Here is a 20,637-nt window from a genome sequence, read left to right as displayed (position 1 = left end):
TCTGCTACCACTGGGCAGAGGTCCTCAGCTATTTTGTTTATAGCTCCTAAGTCCTGAACCGCCCAACATGACCCATCTGGCTTGCGGACAGGCAACATAGGGGTGTTGTAATTGGACTCACCGTCCTTTAATAACCGTATTTACTTCTGCTCTTCCCGCCGCAGCTGATCCAGGGGGAGCTGCCGGGCACAGGCTTGGGCTCCTCTGGCCCCTTCATTTCATTCCTGCCACTATAAACTTTATATGCAATTGCAGTTGGCTGAGCAATAGTTACGTCCCTCAGCTCCTACCTTTGGTAATTTCTTACAGGTGTCAATAAACAGCATATTAAGCATCAATCCCTTGCATTAGTTTTCCATCCAAATCAGTCTATCCACAGAACAACACCAGCTGCAATACAGCTAACACAGAATTAAGATTTATTAATTAAGTATTAATTATTTATTAATCTTAATTAGGATTTAATAAGGCCGCCCTTTTTGCTTCTTCATCTGCAAGGTTATTTCCCCTAATAATGGGATTCAGGCCTTTCTGGTGTCCCTTTACATGGACCACTGCTATTGCTCTAGGTTTTCTTTTAAGAAGCGTTTCCTATTAACAAGTGTTAATGAACAAACATCTCTAACTCTTAGAATTCTTTATTACACAAACCAAACTGTTATAAATTGCATAACTAAAGTAAATTTGCTAATCAAACCAGGAATATGTTAGTGGTTAACGATTTGCTGAGTTATGTAGCTGTTAAACTGCCATAGTTCGTCACATTCTGTTGTTGCGAGTTTTGGCGGGAAAATGTTGCAAGTTTTGGCGGGAAAGATGTGGTGTGCTCATGGGGAGGGGGATGTGCTTTGCTGTGCGAGGACAGCATAGCAACCCAGCTAACCAATCAGGAAGAAGATCGGGGTGTGTACTTACAGACGTATATAAACACTGTTTCTTCTGTAACCAGTTCCCGTGCCTCGGGTGGAGCAGTGACTACCCGGCCGCCCGGCGCTGCTCTGATCATTTGGCTTTAATAGAAGTTATTCTCAATTTCCGGAGTCATATTTGACTATAACAAAACCAAACCAAACCAAAACAAATACACAAACCAAACCAAAACAAATACACAAACCAAACCAAACGAATACACAAACCAAACCGAATGCCGACCCTGCAGAGGTTTCCCTCTGTCTGACGGACGGCGCCTCGGCTGTACCTCGGGAGCTCCCTGCCCAACCCAGCGTGGCTTTCGCCGCGTCTGACCGGCAGGCTACCAAACCAAACCAAATATTAGCTACCTAAAACCCAGGACCCAAATAATAAAAGCACCTTCTTACCAATCACAGGTCCGTCGAGAGCAGCGGAGGGTCGGTCGCGTCCGATGCGCACCCCAAGAATACCGGGGTGCTGGCCGGAGCAGGATGGAGACGCGATCCACTCAGCGGTGCCCACGAGGTCCCTGCGTGGTCGCCAAGAATGTTAGCAAACGAAACACATAACCACGGACATAGTTATATGCGGTGCTTTTATTTCAGCGCTGGGAAACCAGGGGGTCACTATTCTACTAAAGGTTTTAAAGAATAGGCAACTGAAATCAAGAACGTGTTCTTCCCGCACAGAGGGGGGTTCCTTCCCCAGAAATGTGAATGGTGGTTAAACACCCTGGCTCATTTTTCAGTGTTTGTGCTCTTTTTTTCCCGCTTTCTATGGTCAGAGCAATTGCGCATCTGAGTGGAAACATGAGGCTGCTTCCCAGGGTGACCTTAAACACCCGTCAGTGCAGCAGGTGACCCCACGGGTGCCAACGCTCTGCGCTTTCAGCTCCTGGGCTGGTGTTGTCCGGGCTCTCCCTGCTCAGAACTCACGGTGTTTTGGAAAGGCAGGAGCCCGTGCAAACCCTTCTGCGCTGTCCTGCTCTGTTCCCCTTTCCTGTGCAGCGGGCTCGTGGCTCCGCTCGGGCAGGGCCGTCCCTGCGGAGCCTCTGGCGGGTGTTGCACCCGCAGCCCCAACGCGGAGCCGCCTCGTGTGGGGTCACGCGTGAGGCTGTAGCTCTGGAGAACGAGACGCTGTCAGCAGAGCTGAACAGGGACGTTCGCTCGGCTGCTTCAGGAGTTGTTGTGTTCTCCTTGCGGTGTGGGGTTTGTCCTCTGCTCTGGAGCACGAGAGCGAAGCCCCCGGAGCCGCGGCTGGTGGGGACCCCGCAGTGAGGGGTGACAGACCCGGAGCCAGGAGCAGTTTCCCCAGGGCGAGCAGCAAGTCGAGCTGCTCACACAAGGTCACAGGCAGGGCTGGTGCACATCACCGGTTCCAAGGCTGTCCCCAGCCCCTGACAGCTCTCTCTGTGCTGTTGTGCCCTCGGTACTCAGTGTGGAATTCCCGGTGCGCAAATAGGTTGTGTGGATCTGAGGGAAATGGATTAAGGTTGTGTTGGTGTGTGTTGTCCCCTGGGTAGTTTCAGTACAACCGGAAAGCAAGAGGAGCTTAAATTCGGGGTCGGCTTTTTGCCGGGAGCAACAAACGCCGTGATGGAGACAATGGGGAAAAGGTGGAAACTCTCAGAGCACGGGGAAGTCTCAGAGAGGAAAAGAGATGAACGCAGACACTGGGGAGGGGGAAAGTTGACATGTTTATTATAGGAACAGTAAAGGTTACGTAGAGATTGAATGTCACATAAAGATCAAATATTTAAATACATTAACTCCAGACACAAATTAGTGGTAGAGAGTTTATCTATTTATTATAGACACATTAAATATTATACAAAGCTCAAACATTATATAAAGATCAAACATTAAAATACACTATCTCCAGACAAGAATTGGTGGGAAAACTTTTCCACATTTATTATACAAATGTTTAATATTAAATAAAGATTAAATAGAAAACAAAATCAAACATTAAAACAGACTAACTCCAGACAAAAATTAGTGGTCAAAAGTTAATCTATTATAGAAACATTAAATACTATATAAAGATTAAATATCATAGAAAGATCAAATATTATCTAGAGGTCAATCACTAAAATACACTAACTCCAGACAAGAATTGGTGTTAAAACGTTTGCACATTTATTATATAAATATTCACTATTATATAAAGACTAAATAGAATGCAAAATAAAACATTAATATATATTAACTCCAGACTAAAATGGGTGGAAAAAACTTTACGTATTTATTAGAGAAACATTAAATATTAGATAAAGATTAAATATTACATAAGGAGCAAATATTAAAATATTTGAATGCCAGACAAGAACTGGTGTTAAAAAGTTCAAGTATTTATTATACAAATATTAAATAAAGATGATGTATTATATAAAGCTCAAATACTAATGTCCATTAACTCCAGATCAAAAAATAGTGGAAAAAGGTTTACATACTTTTATAGAAACATTAAATAAATATAAAGATTAAATATGACATAAAGATCAAATATTAAACTACATTAACTCCAGACAAAAACTAGTGGGAAAAAATTTACGTATTTATTATAGAAATGTTACATATATAAAAAGACTAAATATCACATAAGGATCAAATATTAAAATATTTTAACGCCAGACAAGAATTGGTGGGAAAAGACGTTCACATATTTATTATATAAAGAAAGGTTATATTAAATATTATATAATATAGAAAGCTCAAATCTTAAACTATATTAACTCAAGAGAAGAATTAGTGGAAAAAAGTTCCGTATTTATTACAGAGATGTTCCATCTGTGTGAAGATTAAATATTACATAGGGATCAAATACTAAAATATTTTAACGCCAGATAAGAAGAGGTGGAAAAAGTTCAAGTATTTATTAGATAAATATTATAAAGATAAAAATTGTATTGATATTTACTATATAACTATAAATATATAAAAATATATATATATATATATATATAAATATATAAATAATTATAAATATATAAAAATATAAATATATACATGATGTATTATATAAAGCTCAATTATTAATATCTATTAACTTATTTCATATGTATATATAAATATTATATGAAGCTCAAACTCTATATACAGATCAAACATTAAAATATATTCACTCCAGACAAAAATTGGTAGAAAAAAGTCGATATATTTATCATGTAAATATTAAATATTCTACAAAGATCAAATATTATATAAAGATGAAATAATGTATCAACTCCAGACAAAAAATATTGGATAAGGTCTATGTACATATTAAATAAATATTAAATATTAGTACATTAAATAAAGAGTAAATAAATATTAGATATTAGTACATTAAATAAAAATAGTCAATAAATATTAAATATTAGTATATTAAATAAAAATATTAAATATCAGTACCTTAAATAAAAATATAAAAAATAAATATTAGTAGAGTAAATAAAAATATTAAATAAAACTCAAATATTATATACAGATACAACGTTTAAATATATTAACTGCAATTAGAAATTTGTGGAAAAAAGGTTATGTACTTATTCTATAAACATTAAATATTATACAAAGCTCAAATATTCTGTAAAGCTAAGCTACTGAAATATAGTAACTCCAAGCAGAAATTAGTGGAAAAAAGGTTATATACTAATGAATGTTTCTATGCAAGTATGTAAAGATTAAATATGATAAAAACATCAAGTATTAAAATACATGAACTGCAGACAAGAACTGGAAACAAGGTAATAGACTTGTTATATAAATATTAAATATTATACAAAGCTCAAACATTGGATACAGGTCACATATTGAAATATATCAACTCCCGACTAAATCTGGGGGAAAAAAAGTTTCCATGCTTATAATATAAGCAGTAAATCCTATAGAAGGCTCAACCATTAAAATCCATGGGGCGCAGGCTCCTCCTGTGCTGCAGCTTTTCTCCTCAGGATGAAATGGAAGTTGGCCTGGGTGTTCATGGCGTAGAACACGTTCGCCTTGGGTGGGATCGCCAGCTCTGCAAGAGAGGGAGCAGAGCCAGCGTGAGTTGGCGCACCACTCAGCCTTAGGGGTTTATTCTCACCGGCAGCTGTGACAACGTGTCCGTGGCGTTCCTGACGTCGCTTCGCGTGTCACTCTTGCCGTCAAAATGCAGCAGCACCGGTCAAGCAGCAGCAGCAGAGTTCTGCTTCCCCACCTTTGTCCTCGGAGATGATCTGTACCAGCTCGTAATCCTCGGCCGAGCCACACTGCAGGCTGTGCTTCTCCAGGGCTCTCTGGATGACAGCAGGAGCCTTCTCTTGGTTAGTCAGCTGCAGACAGAGAGTGGCAAGGACTCGGTTGGGAACTGCGTCCTAGATTCGGCCAGATACTAAAACATGCTCTTTGGGACACCTGGTGGCTGATTTACTGCAGGACAACAGACGCTGCTCTAGAAACGCAGCAGCAAATCACAGCCTCTGCTCTCCAGAGCACCCACTTGCAGAGGTGAGACCTTGTTCTCAGCAGCCGTCGAATCCACAGCAATAGCTGCCCCAGCTGCTGTTTGCTCACATCCATTAATCCACAGTCTCCTGTGCTAAACACTTTCTGGATGTCCTGCAAAGATTCGGGGCCTTGTAGCTGGGTTTGCTGGGGAAGGGGCACCTTGTGCCACAGTCACACACCCCAGGGCTGAGCTGGACACACAACAGCCGGCGCTGGCAGAAGAGCAGGGGCAGCAAAGCCGGCACTTGCTCAGAGTGCTGCACTTGGCATTGTTGATCAAAGACAAGCTTCAATTTCTAGAGCAGAAACCTTGAGAGATGCTCTTTGCAAACCTCTCATTCATCCCCTGCTCCACAGGTTTTGATTTCTAACATCTGTCATTTTCCTTGTCAAGGAGGTTTGATCAGCAAATAGGTGTTTCCGAAACTAAAAGCACCATTCAAGGCACCTGGGGTGAAAACATCACCCACAGAACAGCGTTTTGCTGTTCCCAGCACTCACCAGGATGCTCCTGTAGATGTTGCCACTTCTGTCCTCCTCTACGCTGGTCCGGATGATGCAGCTCTCTCCGTTCTGTTGGTTGTAAAGTGGCAGGACTGGCGGCACTTCTTTGGTTGTAATGGGAGTCACGGAGTCGGGGCACTTCTTGGAGCACTTGTCACCAGATGGCAGCAAGGGGGGACACGAGATCAAACACATTGATTACCAGTTAATTGAAAAGATCCAAAAGCTAAAGATGACACTCCTGAGCACAACAGCCTCAACAAGGGCTTCAGCAACCCAGTGAAGGCAGTTCAGATCAAGAGAGCAGAGGCTGTAGGACAAAGCTCCCTGGGAACGGAACCCAGCCCAGACAAGGCTGGCCTGGGCAGTTCCTGGCAGGTCAAAGCCCAGGGCTGGCGAGCTCTGACCTCAGCTGCTTCTCACTTGCTCAGTGCTCTGCCTGCCCCAGCATTAGGCTGGGCTGATGCAGATGAGCTTTCCCCCCACAACTGCCTTTCCCAGAGCTCAGGGCCCTCCATTCCACCGCAAGCAACGCTCTAGTCAAGACCCACAGGCTTGGGCAAGCGCCTGGGGCCGCCGGCAGCGTCAGCAGCCTCGCACAGGCTGTCTGTGCTGAACACAGGGCCCAGGCCCTACCTTGTGCTGAGGCTCCTCGGCAGTGTCGGTGGGAGGGACGATGGTGACGGTGCTGTCCCCAGAGCTCCCACCTGGAGCAGGTTTGGGCTGCGCGTTGACGGGTGTGCTGTGGGCGCTCACCCCCAAGCCCAGGAACGGCCTAGGGGAGAAAAGAAAGCACAGCAGAGCTGGGCTGAGCAAAGCTGGCACTTGCTTCAACAAGCTGACCTGCTGTTGTGCTTTCCTGTCTCGAGTGGCCTATTGTTTGTGTGTGTATAGCAAATTAGACTCTGTCCTTATTTACTCTGTTTTGCTGCTGCAAATGTGAATTGAATTTATAATCCAGCACTAAAATCCAGTGTTCTGGATCCCCAGCCAGGTTTGTCAGCTGGTGTTTGATTTACTCCAGTTCATATTCAGGCACCAAACCGTTATACTCACAGGCTGAATCTCTTCGCCACGCTCTTCTGAGCTTTGGCCGATGCGACACTCTTGTCAGCAGCTCCTTCAATTTCGCGTGAAAGCCGGAAACTGCAGAACAGGCAACACCATCAGTTAAATATCTCAGAGTGGCCATATTTGAGAAGCCCTGGGCCATTCCCACGCCCCAGAGGGTGGCATCCCCACAAGGAGGAGCGCAGCTCTGTGCGGGTGTATTTCCACTCTCCGGGAGCAGCTCCTGGCAGCGCAGAGCTCAAGGCTGAGAGAACCTGAACCTGCCTGCGGGGCAAGAAAAGCTGCTTCGCCAGCTGGGCTGAGACCCTACCTCTCCTCATCACTTAAATGCCGCTGCCTCCTAAACCACTGCACGAATTTCTCATCTGCTGACATGCAATAGCTGTTACATGAGGACTGCAAGAGCTTAATTTGTGCGATTACTTCAAATTCCTAAGAAAACAAATAATAAAATAGGAATTCCAATTAGAAAAATAAAGCCGGTCTCGTTAATATCCTACCCACACGCAGCAACAGATCCAGGACAGACTGAGTTTGACCCGCAGGTCGGGTTCAGTTGAAGAAGTGACCATGTCAAGAACCACCGTTTCCAACAATGCAGCTCTGCAGCTCAGCCTTCCCGCTCAGCCCTGCGTGGCCAGAGCGGCGCCGAGAGAGGAATCCCGCTCTGTACGGAGCTGGTTCTCAGGCACTAAGCGAGGGACATAACTCGAGGTGCCTGTGATGACAGCAGAGCCTGATCCTCCCCGGCTCTGCACGTCGTGCGCTCACACTCACACTCACCATCTGCAGTAACGTGAGCGGCTGTTGGATACGCCCGAGCAAAGACAACAGGCCTCGCCAAGAGAACGCTCTAGCAGAGAGCGTCAGCAACTAACGACCACAGAACAGTCAACGTTCCACTCACCCTTCGCCGCTTCTCAAAGTTGATCAGGCCGCCCTGTTGGAAGGACAGAGAAGGGATCAGAGGAGAAGAGCACAGGCTGGGCTGAGTTAATCACAAACAGGATGAAGTAGCGACACCAAGGGAAAGGCCAGAGCTGCCCTGAGCAAAGGCTTCTGCAAAGACCTGTTTCCAGCTCTAGGATAAACCACAGCACTCGTGTGCCTGAGTCTATTTTTCAAATAGATTCCTCTATTTCTAAGAACTGCACTAGAACCCAGGGGAAGACACAAGACCAGACACAGTGTCTGGAAGGGAGGGAGGATATGTGGGATTCCAAAAATTGCCCCAAATTACCTCGAGATAGTCCTGAAGGGCTGTGTCCAGCATGACGAGGTCTGTGAGGAAGGTACCCAGGTAAGGTACCGTGCCTTGGGTGACTCCCTGCAAACGGGCAGAGCAATGGTGGATTAATTGACTGAGAAATAATAATCAATAATACTAATTAGAATGCTAGAATACTCCTGTGTTAGCAAACAAAATACAACTCGTCTGCTTCACCAAACAGTGCTCTTGTAAATGATGCTTTCGTGACACCATCCTTAGGATCTTAGCCAGCGGTTCATGTCTGTACAGAGCGGTATAAAGCCCAAGTGCTCATTCGTAACTCATCTGCGTCAAATCTCGCTGTGCGGCACCTCTCGCCCCAGCAGAAAAGCCGGGATTTACAGACCCGTCTTCCCCAAAGCACCGCATACGGGAGTTCATTGGTTAGGAACAGGGCTGAGCTCGGCTTTGGGGGAGATCACCAGCCTGGCGACTCAAGCTCATTCCCACCTTCAGCAGCAGCTCCCTGCTCGTCGCAAAGTTGTCAGAGTCGGAGAAGATTTCTGAGAGCTCCTCGAACATCAGCATTGTGTCCCTGTACAGGAAAAGGTTAAATCATTTAAGCTGTTTGTAAGCACTCTGAATCAGATCAGGGTACTATTTTTTTCTCATGAATCGTTAACGGTTGGGCACATGAAAGATAAAAGCACCAAAACACATCCAGTGACACACTGCACAGCCTTACTTTGGAACGCAGGCCCAGGTCTTCTTCAGGCGATAAACGGAGGTGGACTGCAGTGCGGAAACTATGGCCTTCAAAGACGAAAAGTTGTTCAGGATCCTACATTGCTGTGAAAGGAGCGGTTAGAAACACAGGAGCGTTAAACGTCAGCACCACCAACAGTCAGTGCTCTTCTGTCTGCCCCGTGTCCTGCTCGCTGCACATTCTCCCTGCTAAGCGGGCAGCTCCAAAAATACTGAGCATCCAAAATATCACTCCCCAACAACCCCCCTGCCCCCTCCCAGCTCCACGGCACCCGCACAAGGAACGTTAAACAGTCGTCAATAAACGCTTTACACGTGCGATACGGATCCACTTCTCCAAGGTCTTCGCTCGTTGCCGTGTCTTTAATTCTCTGCTGTCCAGGACGGTGCTGACCACGCAGTTGGTGACGGCGTTGAACTGCGAGATGGTGGCTCTGATGCTCTGTGCCAGGTGTTTGTTCTCTTGCTTGTCCCTGCGGGACCAGATGCAGCCCAGGCAGTGGTGGGGCACAACGTTCTTGAAGAGTGTCTAGAGGGAAACAGAGGTGTCCAAGTCAGCCTGGATCGCTATTGCCCACAGCAAGACATGCATGTTTACAGTGCAAACTGCATCTGAAGCTAATATGGTATTAAAAGGGAAATACTGGTTTTCTCTTAGTTTAAAATATACACTTGGCTATAACTCTTTAGGCCTGATGCCCTAAAAGAACTGTCAGCTAAACAGTCCTGGCAAAATAAGAGACACCTTTCAATCACTTACATTATCAAGGGGAAAAGATTCCATATAATGATATTTTTGAAAGAGATTGATACAAATAAACCAAATCGGAGCACTACAGTTAAAAGTACTTATACACCTTCAGGTGAGGTAGCCTAAGATACAGTCAAAATACGCTATTTCTCAGGGGTCAAATATTAAACTTTGCAAAAGAGGCTACACAGTCTACATTCACACTGTAAATAAAAGACAAACACCTTCAGAAGAACTGAAGGAAAAGCCCAATCAATGAAGCGAGTTTGGATAACCAAGCAGAGCTGTGCTCTGTGTCCCAGCAACAGAGCGGTTCTGGAACGCCAGACTTACATTGATATAAGTTAAAATAACAAAGAGACAGACAAACAATTAGAAGGCCAGAACTATTTCCCCGAGCATTTCAGGTAACACGTATGATCGACATACCGCGTCCATGTACGTCAGCTGTTCTGCCACCAGCTCTTCTTGGAACAATGAGAATTCTTGTGCACCGCTGATCTCCAGTTCCTCTTCCTCATCCAGGTTGCAGGGAGAAAGGCTGTGGAACGCGTCTGGCCAGCGTGGGAAACACGAGTCAGTGAATTTATACAGAAAACAATTAATCAAAGCAGATACTTGAAAAATCACTACATCTAATAGCAGAACATGCAAAGGGACCTGCCTGGTGTAACGGCCTCACTGTGCTGCACATTTTAGTGAGAAAGAGGACTGGAAGACTAAATTGGCAAAGAGACTTTTCGGCTCACGGCACAGGAAGCTTTGTGGCCTGGATAAGGGGACGTGCAGGCTTGACGCTGGGAGAACACCCAGACAGCAGAGAAAGGTACTTTACCATCATTCTCCAGTTCTTCTTTCTGGAACTGCTCCAGGAGGTTCTGCGCCCTCTTCTCCGGGTCAGAGCCGGGCATGTTCTTCTTCAGATAACTCAGCACCTTCAGCAGACACACGTGGTCGGGCGGCTCTTGGAAATCCTCGGCACATTGGTCGAGCCAGGCTTGTAAAATCGATGCGATCGCACTGTGAGCAAATTCAGAGAGAGCACATGGGTTGTATGCAGCAGGTATTGATGCAATCCTATACATCTGTACCTAATACAACAACAGGAACACTGAGACATTCATCCCCCACGTGAAGGCAGCATGGACACTTCTGTGAGCAGAGAATTTAATTTGTTCGTTTTATGCAAGAAATATTATTAAAATAATACTTCACAGGAAACTAAAGGCTGCTTCCTCAATTACACCTTGAGAAAACAGCACAATCATTCAAAATAATTGAAGATTTTCTCTGGGTTGTATTATTGGAAACAACAGCTGTGCTGCCCACGTCCCGCGCCAGCACCGAACCCTGACTGGGGCTCGCTGGGCGCTGCAAAACCAAACTTACGTCCTGAGCACTGTGCTGGATCCGGGGGAATTCTGGCTTCCACGCTCTTCAGAGCCCGAGATCTCCAGGTTTCCGTATCTGGAAAAATGAGATGGCTGTTTAGAGGAACCTCTACTGAGCAAAAGCAAAATCCCAAATAGCGTAATCCATATACAACTGGCATAAACATATACATATTGGCATATTCATATACAACTGGCATGAAGACAAGGGCTTCATGCTGGACAATTCCACCGTGGCCGGGGAAGCTGAGGAGAGATGAAGGGTTTGCACGTGTCCCCGTGCACTGCAAAGCAAACCCAGACTAAACCAGGCAGACCCGTGGTCCCTCTGACAGGAGCGGCGCAGCCACAGCCATAGGGAGCTCAGCTGGGGACACTGAGCCTCCAGAGACCTGCGGGGAGAGCCCTGGCGGCAGCTGGAACAGCTCCTGTCAAACCACACCTTGCACCTCCTTACGTACGGGTGACGAGGAGTTCATGGTGCATCTGAGTGTGAACATTTTGGTTCCCTACCGGTCAGACCACGCACGCTTTCCCCGCCTGGCGCTTCAGCTTTAATGAGAGCTGGGGTGTGGGCAGCGTGCATTTGCACATGGTCTGTTTATGCTGAAATCCTGAATTTGGCAGGATTCTCGACCTCTGTCCATCAGGTTATTAACTCCATGTCCACTAAAAGTAGGTGAAGAAATTCCTGTCAACATCCCCCTGTCGTGTATAATAAATGATGGCTCAGTTTCCGTTCTGTCCCGGCTCTTACCTGTCCAGGAGCAGCTCCAGGACTGTGCTGGTGGAAGCAAAGGCCCTGTACGTTGAGAGGAAGATGTTGATGTATGTAAAGTCATTATCCGCAAATGCCATTGGAAGCGTCTCCACCAGCTTTTCCAAAGTTGCAGCTTTCAGGGCCCTGCTTTTGCACGTCTCGTCCGGGCTGACAGCGTGTTCTGCAGGTAACTGGTCTCCTTCAGCCTACAAAGTGGAAACAAAGACAAAGCACATAATCAGACAGAAGCCAGAGCCCCGACACAGCTTGCACAATGAAACACAGATTCCATTCCACCTTTTCACAGGAACAGTCCATCTCTAGTTACCAAACAATTTTGTCAGTTTGGGCTCTCCAAATACCAAATGCTGTAGCAAATACTGGAGGACAATAAAGACATTTCTTATTTAAACAGGCAAGTGTTTCCAGGGCTTAAGCTGTAATCTCATGGTTGGCTTTTAAACTGACAATTCTCTCATAACAGGGCCAAGCATTCAAAAACCCCGGATGCTTTCTTAGCATCAAGAAGTTTCAGAAAGGTTTATTGGACTTCCTGAAGCATGAAAGATCTCAGTTCCTTCACCTACTGGTACCTCTACAAGAAGTTACTAAGCAAGATTTCAAGCTTCTCAGTACTTAAAGGAATTGGTAATGAAGCCCAACTCACTCAAACAAAAACTGTTGTATTCCTTTCAACACGGGTTCTATGATATTTTCAGTTAGAGCTGCATTTCTCTCAGACACATCCCATAATTTACCAGCCAACGCTTTTCAGCTGAAAAGCCTCCAAATCACTCTACAAATGCAGCACCACTAAGAACTCTTCCCTTGAGAATATGACCAAGACCTGGAAGCTCCTTCTACGTACGAGGAACAACACCCCTGGAACGGGAGAAAATTCTGCTTTTCTGAAGTGTCTTTGTGGGACGCAGACATGCTCAAAATGCTCCCCACCTCCTGCACAAAACCATCAGCTGGCAAATGTACCAGAGGTCAAAAATACTTTCTAATATTTCTCCTGTTAAAAAACAGGCAGCAGAGGTGGGAAATCTGCCACTCAAAGTCTTTATACTACCAACCTGGACACTACACCAAAGCAAGTTCTTATATTATGGCCTTTGATCCCAAAGAAAATGTAGAAACATTGCAACACAACATGAAAGTTCTACCCACCTCCTGACCCTCTGGCTCAAACTGCCACAGCTGCACTGATTGCAATGAAGTGAGGACACTTTAATCAGCTGGGGACTTGGCCACCACACCAGCTTCACTTACCCCGAGCCATCTTGCTCCTTCACCCTCAGTCTGCTGGATCTGCGCTCTTCTCAGGGTGTCACAGTCAACAGCTCCTTCTTGTGCGTCTTCAGCTCCATCCTCAGTTGTGCTCTGCCAGGAAAGGGCAAAGAGAAACAGGTCAGAGAGGAAGGAACACGGTCCCTGCACAAGCGCAGGCTGCAGACACCAGCATGCCAACACCGGGATCTCACAACACCTCAACAACGCTCACTTAAGTTGCCATGTTTTAGCTGCCTTTAGTTACCTGGGGATTTTGGACTTTAACTGAAGGCAGAGAGGAGCTGAGTGCACAAATTACTGCACAAGCCAATGAAAGAGGTAAGAATTAAACCAGAGAGTGCAGATCTCCTGAACCCCAGCACTAACAGCCACTGTATTACCATGCTGATACATGTTGAGGAGCAAAGCACTAGAGAATTGAAAATAGACGTAACAATTAACTTTAGAAATACATATACTGGTCCCCCTGCAATCACGTAATCTTTTTTCATCATACATACCACTTGAATATTTAAAGTTTCAGGGCTTTACTAACTACCACAGCCTTAAGCACAGGAATAAGTCAATTAGAAAGGATTTGAGTGCAGTATAACCAAATCTTGGTTTGGGGAAGCCAAGATTTGGGTTTATTTGGGGGGGATGCTTTTCTGTTTGTATTTTCCTCCTTTATCTCTAAAATATCCCCTAGTCAGATACAACGGTCTGTACACCAGTGACTTGCCTCTTGAACGCTCTGTGGAACCTCCACATCTTCCCCGGCTTGGTTCCTCACATTGTCTTCCAGGCTCTGTGGAGTCTCCATGTCTTCTTCAGCTGGCTTGTCTGGAGTCTCCTCTACGCACTCTGCAGTCTCGGTGTCTTCCTCTGTTATATTGCTTAGGCTGTTCTCAATGCGCTCTGGAGTCTCCATCTCTTCCTCTGTTATCTTGCTGAGAGTGTTCTCAATGTGCTCAGGAGTCTCCGCATCTTCCTCTCTTATCTCACTTGTAGTCTCATCAACGTGCTCTGGAGCCTCAGCATCTTCCTCTCTTGTCTTGCTTACAGTCTGCTCAGCGTGCTCTGGATTCTCGTCAATGTGCTCTGGAGTCTCCTCAACGCGCTCTGGAGTCTCCACAACGCGCTCTGGAGTCTCCACATCTTCCTTGGTTGCCTTGGGCACAGTCTCCTCAAGGCTGTGCAGAGACTCCACATCTTCCTCATGTCTCTTCCTCCTGGGTGTCCTCCTCCTTGGTCTTCTCCAACATCTCCAAACACACAGGTTCTGGAAGGGGAAGCTCCGAGCCTGTTAGAAAACAACGGAAAGGCAGTTTTGAATTACAGATAGCAACACATTTACTTTTTATGTCCTTGCAAAAGTACCAGGACAAGATCACATGAAACCTGAACTTTAGGCACTATTACAATGCAAAAGATAGATTGTACGATAGGATCATTGTTGCAGGATGTAAACCCCCATCTCTCCCCCCCCTCCTTCAGTGTGGAAGGAGTAGACACATCTCCCCCTCTCTCTGCTGTTTGAGGCCAACAGCTGCTTTTGTTTGGCCCCAGAGCCCCTGGCCAGGGCCGTTAGGAGAAGGGAGCGCCGAGGCGCCAGGAGCCGCTGGGCGCCCGCAGCCAGTGTGGGGGATGTTTGGAGGCTTCAGGGGCACCCACAGTGTAAAGTTAATCCTCACATAATCGAAGGTGTATTTTCCTCCCAAGCTTCCACATAAGCATGTGTAACTTTGCGTGCACGTTTGCACGTGTATTTCTCCTCGCAGGATTGCGAGTGTATTATAAATTTACCCTCGCACAATCACGAGTGTACACTTTCCGTACTCAATACGAGTACGTGTATCCCTTTAAAATAACCCCACACCGTGTTCAGGCAAGTGTGTGCTCCTCCCGGACTCAGAGACGGCTCCGGCATTGTTCTGGGTGATGATGCTGCCCCTTAATAATTCTCCTCAACTGATATCCCAACCTGTATTTAAGTCACTTTTGGAGTGCTAAAACCCTGTTTCCCACCAGTTTAATACCAGTTGTTTTGGACCCTGTTGTCCCTTAATCTACCCTCGGGGTGCCTCTGTGCCAATCATAGAATCATTTTGGCTGGAAGAGATCATCGAGTGCAGCCGTTAACCCACCCCTGGCAATGCCCCGTGTCCCTCAGAACCTCATCTCTGTGCCTCTCAAACCCTCCAGGGATGGTGACTCCACCGCTGTCCTGGGCAGCCTGGGCCAGTGTTTAATAACCATTTCTGTGAGGAATTGTTGCCAACAGCCAACCCGAGCCTGCCCCGGCACAGCTGGTGCCGTTTCCTCCCGTCCCCTCACTTGTCCCTCGGCAGCAGTCACCAACACCCTTCTCTCGGCACTCGGAGCTGCCACCCCCCGGCCCCGTGTCCCCCGCAGCCCCGGGGGAGGGCGGGCGGCGGGGCCCGGCTCGCTCCTACCCGTCCGCAGCAGGGCCCGCAGCTGATCCCGCACATGGCGCCGTGTCCGCGTCCGCAGGCAGGGCTGCTGCCGGCTCCGCCAGCCCCGCACTCCCGCTCTCTCTCTCTCGCACCGACCGCTCGCCCCGACGGCAACGGCGGCAACGGCTCCGGCGGCACCGCGGCGACCGGACGCGGCCTCGCGGCAGCACGTGCCGCCCGCAGCCGCCCAATCGCAGCTCGCCGCCGCTCCCGCGCGCGCCCCCTTGCCCCGCCCTCAGCCCGCCCGCAGCCCAAGCCCTTGCTCAGCCGGACAAAGCGCCTGAACAGCAGAGGGTTCAGACACACAGAGATATATATGTGTGTGTGTATATATAGAGGTTTGTCTGGGGCTGCTGCCTTCCGTGAGGAGGAACCTCGCAAAGCTGTGTGATGTTCTGATTAGGAAGAAACACCCAACAGGATAACACAGATAACGCAAAACTGCAAAGTCCAAGCATAACTGGGAAAGGAAAAACGAAGTTCTTGTCATTTACAGTGATGTTTTCACTTTGCGGTTCAATATATTCACTGTTCTACTAAAGGCTTTAAAGAGTAGGCAACTGAAATCAAGAACACGTTCTTCCCGCGCAAAGGGGGGTTCCGTCCCCAGAAATGAGAATTGTGGTTGTGAGAAATGCAGTTGTGATTCGTGCCGAGATGTTCAATGTTTACAGATATAACCAAATGAGGCACGGGCTCTGAACCTGGAAAAAGGAAAAGGTGCTTCAGTTCTATGTAAATAGCTACGAAACTTGTATATGAAGTTATATTGGTAGAGGGAACTCACATGTTAAGGCTTAACCAACCACATAATAAGGGCCTACTAACGAACTTTAAGCCACATAATGAATATCTAGTTTAGAGCTGTATGTGACCAATGGTATTAAGAAAAAACAGAACCCCATCGAATGCCGAGATAAGAAGTTTCACAGCACCAGCTGCAGCCTTGAGGAGACACCTTATCTATGTGACACCTTTCTGTATTTCAGCACAGTGCTCATTGTTCAAGGTGTGCGTGTTGGGGAGCGAATCCCCCGCGCACCCAGCGCTGTTTTGCTTGTGCTCTAGTGAACACGTGTTTAAGGAATACAGTTAAGGGATTGGATTAAACGTTGTTTATCCATAGAAAAACCTTAAGTTATTTATTTCAATTATTCCCCCTTTTTCTTTTTATCCCATTGATTCGTGCTTTGGCTTCAAAGTTAGCCAGCACTGCCTCGCGGCGGCTAGGTCCAGTTTGGTGTTATCTTTTACAATCATTAATTTATACCCCGTTCCTTTTGTTGCCATTTCAGGATCTATAGGCATGGCTGAGATTTGCACGCCTTGGACTACTGAATGCATTAACCGAATAAAGCACGGGATCATACATGGCATGAACAGTAAACCCAGAAATGCACATACTGTCCTGAACCCCATTTTCTTCCACCGGGCTACAATTTCGAGACCAATATCCATGAGGTGGACCTGGCCACCAAGTGGGAGGAATAGAGGTATTTGATGAATTTGCCCGCAACACGAACTTACAAGGGGTTCGTCCAACGTGTTCAGTCATTTGAGACCCCCCACATATCCAGCACCAGGGGACATTTAATTCCCGGGCTATCTTTTCCATAAGATCTATAAACAGGTTTTTCCCTACTGTTGGTAATTGTAATCCCTTGTCTTTTTGCCTTATTTCTTCACACCAATCACTGCTTGTCTGTACCAATTTCTGTTGCTCTTGCTTTCTTTTTAATTCCTCTCTAAATTCCCATTCACCCCTTCAGTAAATACCTCCCACCATTCTTCACTATTCTCTTCTGTTCTTCCAGTGGCGACCAGAATCCTCCACCGAGCTCTGGTTTCCTTATCTTTTATTCTTAGACATGTATTACACAGTCCTGTCGGTAAGTTCCCTTTGTGGATATGCTTATACCACAGTCCATTTACAACCTAAACATCGAACATAAAGAGAATTACATCTACAACTCGGTTCAACACCTTTAACTATTAAACCATTCTCATTTTCATTTCTACTGGGCATTCACATTAATACTACTAATAGTAGTTACATCAACGATCCCGTGTCAATTTCAGTTTCAATTCCCCCGGTTCTTGCGTTACTTTCCAGGTTCTTTCTTCCGCCAGGGGTCCTTTAACTCCAGAGACGTGTGTCCATCCTTTCTCTGCACTCCCAACAGCTGTTTCTGCAGTTAACAAAGCAAGAAAAGGCCCCTCCCATCCTGGGGTTGGAGTTTCTTCTTTCCAGGTTTTAATTAGTGTTCCCCATATCTACCCAAAATTCTACTTGTTTTGTTCTCTGGGGTTTCTTCTTCCCAATGCCATGAGCACCACCCAGGCTGCTCACCTATAAAGATTAAAAGGTGATTGTGAAAAATATCGTTTTCTGGGTTGCACCCGGGTGACCCTCCGTGGTGTTTCACAGGCTTTCTTCACTCTAGAATGATGAACCCAGGCATGCTGGTCTCTAATATTGGTAGCAGTGAAGGATATCAGGAGGTCTTGAAACAGACCTTTCTATTGTGGTTCCAAAGTTCTCTGCAAAAGACTTCACATACACATAAATAAAATGTGGCCCTCTATCAGAGGATAGAACAGCTGGAACTCCAAACCTTGGTGTTATTTCGCGTATCAATGTTCTAGTCACCTCCTAAACTTTTGCTGTCCTGGTAGGGAATGCTTCTGGACAACCTCAAAAAACATCAGTTAATACCTGTAATAAATTTTGACTCGGAATTAACTTGAATAACACAAATGTATTCCCGATGGATTTCAACGCAATAAGCAAAGACAGCGCTGGGCGGCCATGAGCTCGGCTTCTCCAATGGCGCACCGGAAAAACTTCTTCCCGCCTTTTTCCAGGGTCCCGGGTTCGTTGCTCAGAGTGCCAGGTCACTCGTTCTTTCTGCGGACGTGTCCTCTGTTGTCAGGCAGTTCATCTCCTCTCTTCTCACCCACCCCTGCCCCCCTCCCACCTTTAGAGGACCGAACATTGAAGGCAATTGCAGAACAAAGGGCAGGGGCTTCCCATGTTGCACAATAACCCCGGAGCGTTTTCCATTAACAAGTGTTAAGGAACAAACATCTCTAACTCAATAACCCCTGAGCGTTTCCTTTTAAGAAGCTTTAATGAACAAACATCTCTAACTCTTAGAATTGTTTATTACAACTCCCCCCTTTTCTTTTTCTATTTGTTTTGTTCATTAAAGCGTTGTAATTCTTGACTACTTAGTACAAATAACTCAGTATCATCATGATTGGGTAACTGCTCATACTTTGCTTTAACTAATAGTAAATGTGCTGCTTCTAGCCTGCTTCTCACAATAGCTATTACTTTATTAAAAATACATGGTCCAAACAGCAACACTAGCATTAAGAGAATCAACAGCCCTGCTATAGTAGAGAGGAGGGTTGTAAGCCAAGGTGATTGTCTAAACCAGGTTTCGTACCAACTCTCCTGAGATTCATATTCCCTTTTTCGTTTTTCTATATTTTCTCGCAGCTTATTCATGGTATTTCTTACTAGACCTGTGTGGTCTGCATATACACAGCATTCCTCCTTTAAAGCTGCGCAAAGGCCTCCTTCTTTGAAGAACAGTAGATGTAATCCTCGCCGGTTTTGCAAGACCACTTCTGACAAGGATCTGACTGATTTTTCTAGCGCAGTAATAGATTGCTCTATCCTTAGCAGATCCTCATCGACGGCTACTCTCAATGCCGTGAATTCTTGGTTTTGGCTGACTATTGAGGCAATTCCTGTTCCTGCACCTGCTACACTGAGGGCCATTATCATACCTAAGGTCAGAGCAGTGATCGGTTCCCTTTCCGTTTAGGGTGAGAGCACAACCCCAATAAGCACAATAATATTGGTTAGGGTAGTTGCAATATCCCTTTCCTGGACTGGAGCTAGGGCACCAATAAGTTGATACTGCAATTCCCCTTTTATGTGGAGGTTTGCAGTGACCAAAATTCCAGTCTTCCCAGAACTTAAATGTCCCAATAAATCACAAATGGTTCCGTTAAATGAGGGTGCACCTACGGTTACATTCTCTTCATCACACGACTTTCCTCTGCTTGAATTAAAGTCCACTTCTACGGTCTATGCGCTGTTTCTCCATAGCTCAGCAATCATAGCAACATCAACATAGTGTACCAGATTGGGCTGCATTGACCCTGGCTCATTCCTCCTTGCTTTTTAGCTAGTGCCTGGGTGTGCCGCTTAACATTGGGGTAGCTCGGCCAATATTTTGGCAAAGTTCCACTCAGGCTCTTGTTTCCACCGTTTCTTATTCCTCTGCCTCGCCCGTCGACCCGGTTGCTTCGAGCCACGGGGTAAAGCATCTTCTCGGCAGCAAGAATATTCTTCAGGAAACCCTGAATGCTTTTGCTCTCCATGCCTTTGTTTATACGCTTCCCAATTATAGTCTTTGACTATAGGAGAGTGGCACGGTATTTTCTTTATGGTAGTTCTACAGCACACCCTTGTTATTTGTATTTTAGAGGGGTTGGTTCGTTAGGGTGAGAGCAAAACCGCTCAGGCTATATTTCGTAGGTGTATATACAGCACCAGTCAGGACTGTCGGGTTGGATCTCTTTTCCGTGTGACTTTTGATTTCAATGCTAAATCTGTAATTTCTAATTTGATATTATAACATTGATTGCCTATTCCTCTAGGGGAATACCGTCTATACAGTGCAACCACCAATTGTTTCGGCACACTATGCACCTAAAGCATATAAGAAGGATAATAATTACAACTTCTATTAATACATCTAACTCCATGATTTTTACAAATGGGATATTCATAAACAACTTTATCGTTTTTCTGTACGTGCACGATATGATTCAACAAGCCCAAGTCCATTTATTGTTTCCGTAGTTTAACTTTCAGAGGGTCGTCTGTGGGCTCTGCAGTCCAGGCGTTAGTCTTGACTGGACCTTTAACTCGGCTGGCGTGTGTCCACCCCTTTTCGGCAGTTCGGATGGCTGTTTCTGTAGTGAGTAAAACAACATAATGTCCCTCCCATCGAGGGGTTAATGATGTTT

General features: G+C 45.9%; 4 protein-coding genes across 5 annotated transcripts; all 4 read right to left on the bottom strand.

The window, feature by feature from the left end:
* Window positions 1-4,390: 4,390 nt before the first annotated feature.
* Window positions 4,391-6,916, bottom strand: LOC135580147 (ral guanine nucleotide dissociation stimulator-like 1). Of its 2 annotated transcripts, XR_010474409.1 has the most exons (3): window positions 6,525-6,916; window positions 5,886-6,038; window positions 4,395-5,209 (listed from the first exon to the last, which is right to left on the bottom strand). XR_010474409.1 is itself a non-coding variant. In XM_065072758.1 (2 exons), the coding sequence occupies exons 1-2, from the start codon at window positions 6,081-6,083 to the stop codon at window positions 5,042-5,044; spliced, it is 366 nt and encodes a 121-aa protein (XP_064928830.1). In that variant the 5' UTR covers window positions 6,084-6,274; the 3' UTR covers window positions 4,391-5,041. The 2 variants fall into 2 exon arrangements, 1 of the variants encoding a protein (XP_064928830.1); XM_065072758.1 differs by lacking the exon at window positions 6,525-6,916 and having other exon boundaries at window positions 4,391-5,209; window positions 5,886-6,274.
* A 766-nt stretch (window positions 6,917-7,682) lies between these two features.
* On the bottom strand, window positions 7,683-8,758 carry LOC135580148 (ral guanine nucleotide dissociation stimulator-like 1). Its single transcript, XM_065072759.1, has 3 exons — window positions 8,680-8,758; window positions 8,200-8,286; window positions 7,683-7,899 (listed from the first exon to the last, which is right to left on the bottom strand). Exons 1-3 carry the CDS (start codon window positions 8,755-8,757, stop codon window positions 7,813-7,815), a joined length of 252 nt encoding a protein of 83 aa, XP_064928831.1. The 5' UTR covers window position 8,758; the 3' UTR covers window positions 7,683-7,812.
* Window positions 8,759-8,910: 152 nt separating this feature from the next.
* LOC135580062 (ral guanine nucleotide dissociation stimulator-like 1) lies at window positions 8,911-12,095 on the bottom strand. The gene is made up of 6 exons (XM_065071361.1): window positions 11,834-12,095; window positions 11,075-11,152; window positions 10,521-10,705; window positions 10,115-10,239; window positions 9,248-9,463; window positions 8,911-9,018 (listed from the first exon to the last, which is right to left on the bottom strand). The coding sequence occupies exons 1-6, from the start codon at window positions 11,932-11,934 to the stop codon at window positions 8,911-8,913; spliced, it is 813 nt and encodes a 270-aa protein (XP_064927433.1). The 5' UTR covers window positions 11,935-12,095.
* Window positions 12,096-13,650: 1,555 nt separating this feature from the next.
* LOC135580068 (muscle M-line assembly protein unc-89-like) lies at window positions 13,651-15,851 on the bottom strand. The gene is made up of 2 exons (XM_065071369.1): window positions 15,568-15,851; window positions 13,651-14,414 (listed from the first exon to the last, which is right to left on the bottom strand). Exons 1-2 carry the CDS (start codon window positions 15,601-15,603, stop codon window positions 13,821-13,823), a joined length of 630 nt encoding a protein of 209 aa, XP_064927441.1. The 5' UTR covers window positions 15,604-15,851; the 3' UTR covers window positions 13,651-13,820.
* Between the last annotated feature and the right edge of the window lie 4,786 nt (window positions 15,852-20,637).

The sequence above is a fragment of the Columba livia genome, chromosome 8, assembly GCF_036013475.1.
Source record: "Columba livia isolate bColLiv1 breed racing homer chromosome 8, bColLiv1.pat.W.v2, whole genome shotgun sequence".
Lineage (NCBI taxonomy): Eukaryota > Metazoa > Chordata > Aves > Columbiformes > Columbidae > Columba > Columba livia.
This window is presented reverse-complemented; position numbering and strand designations above follow the sequence as displayed.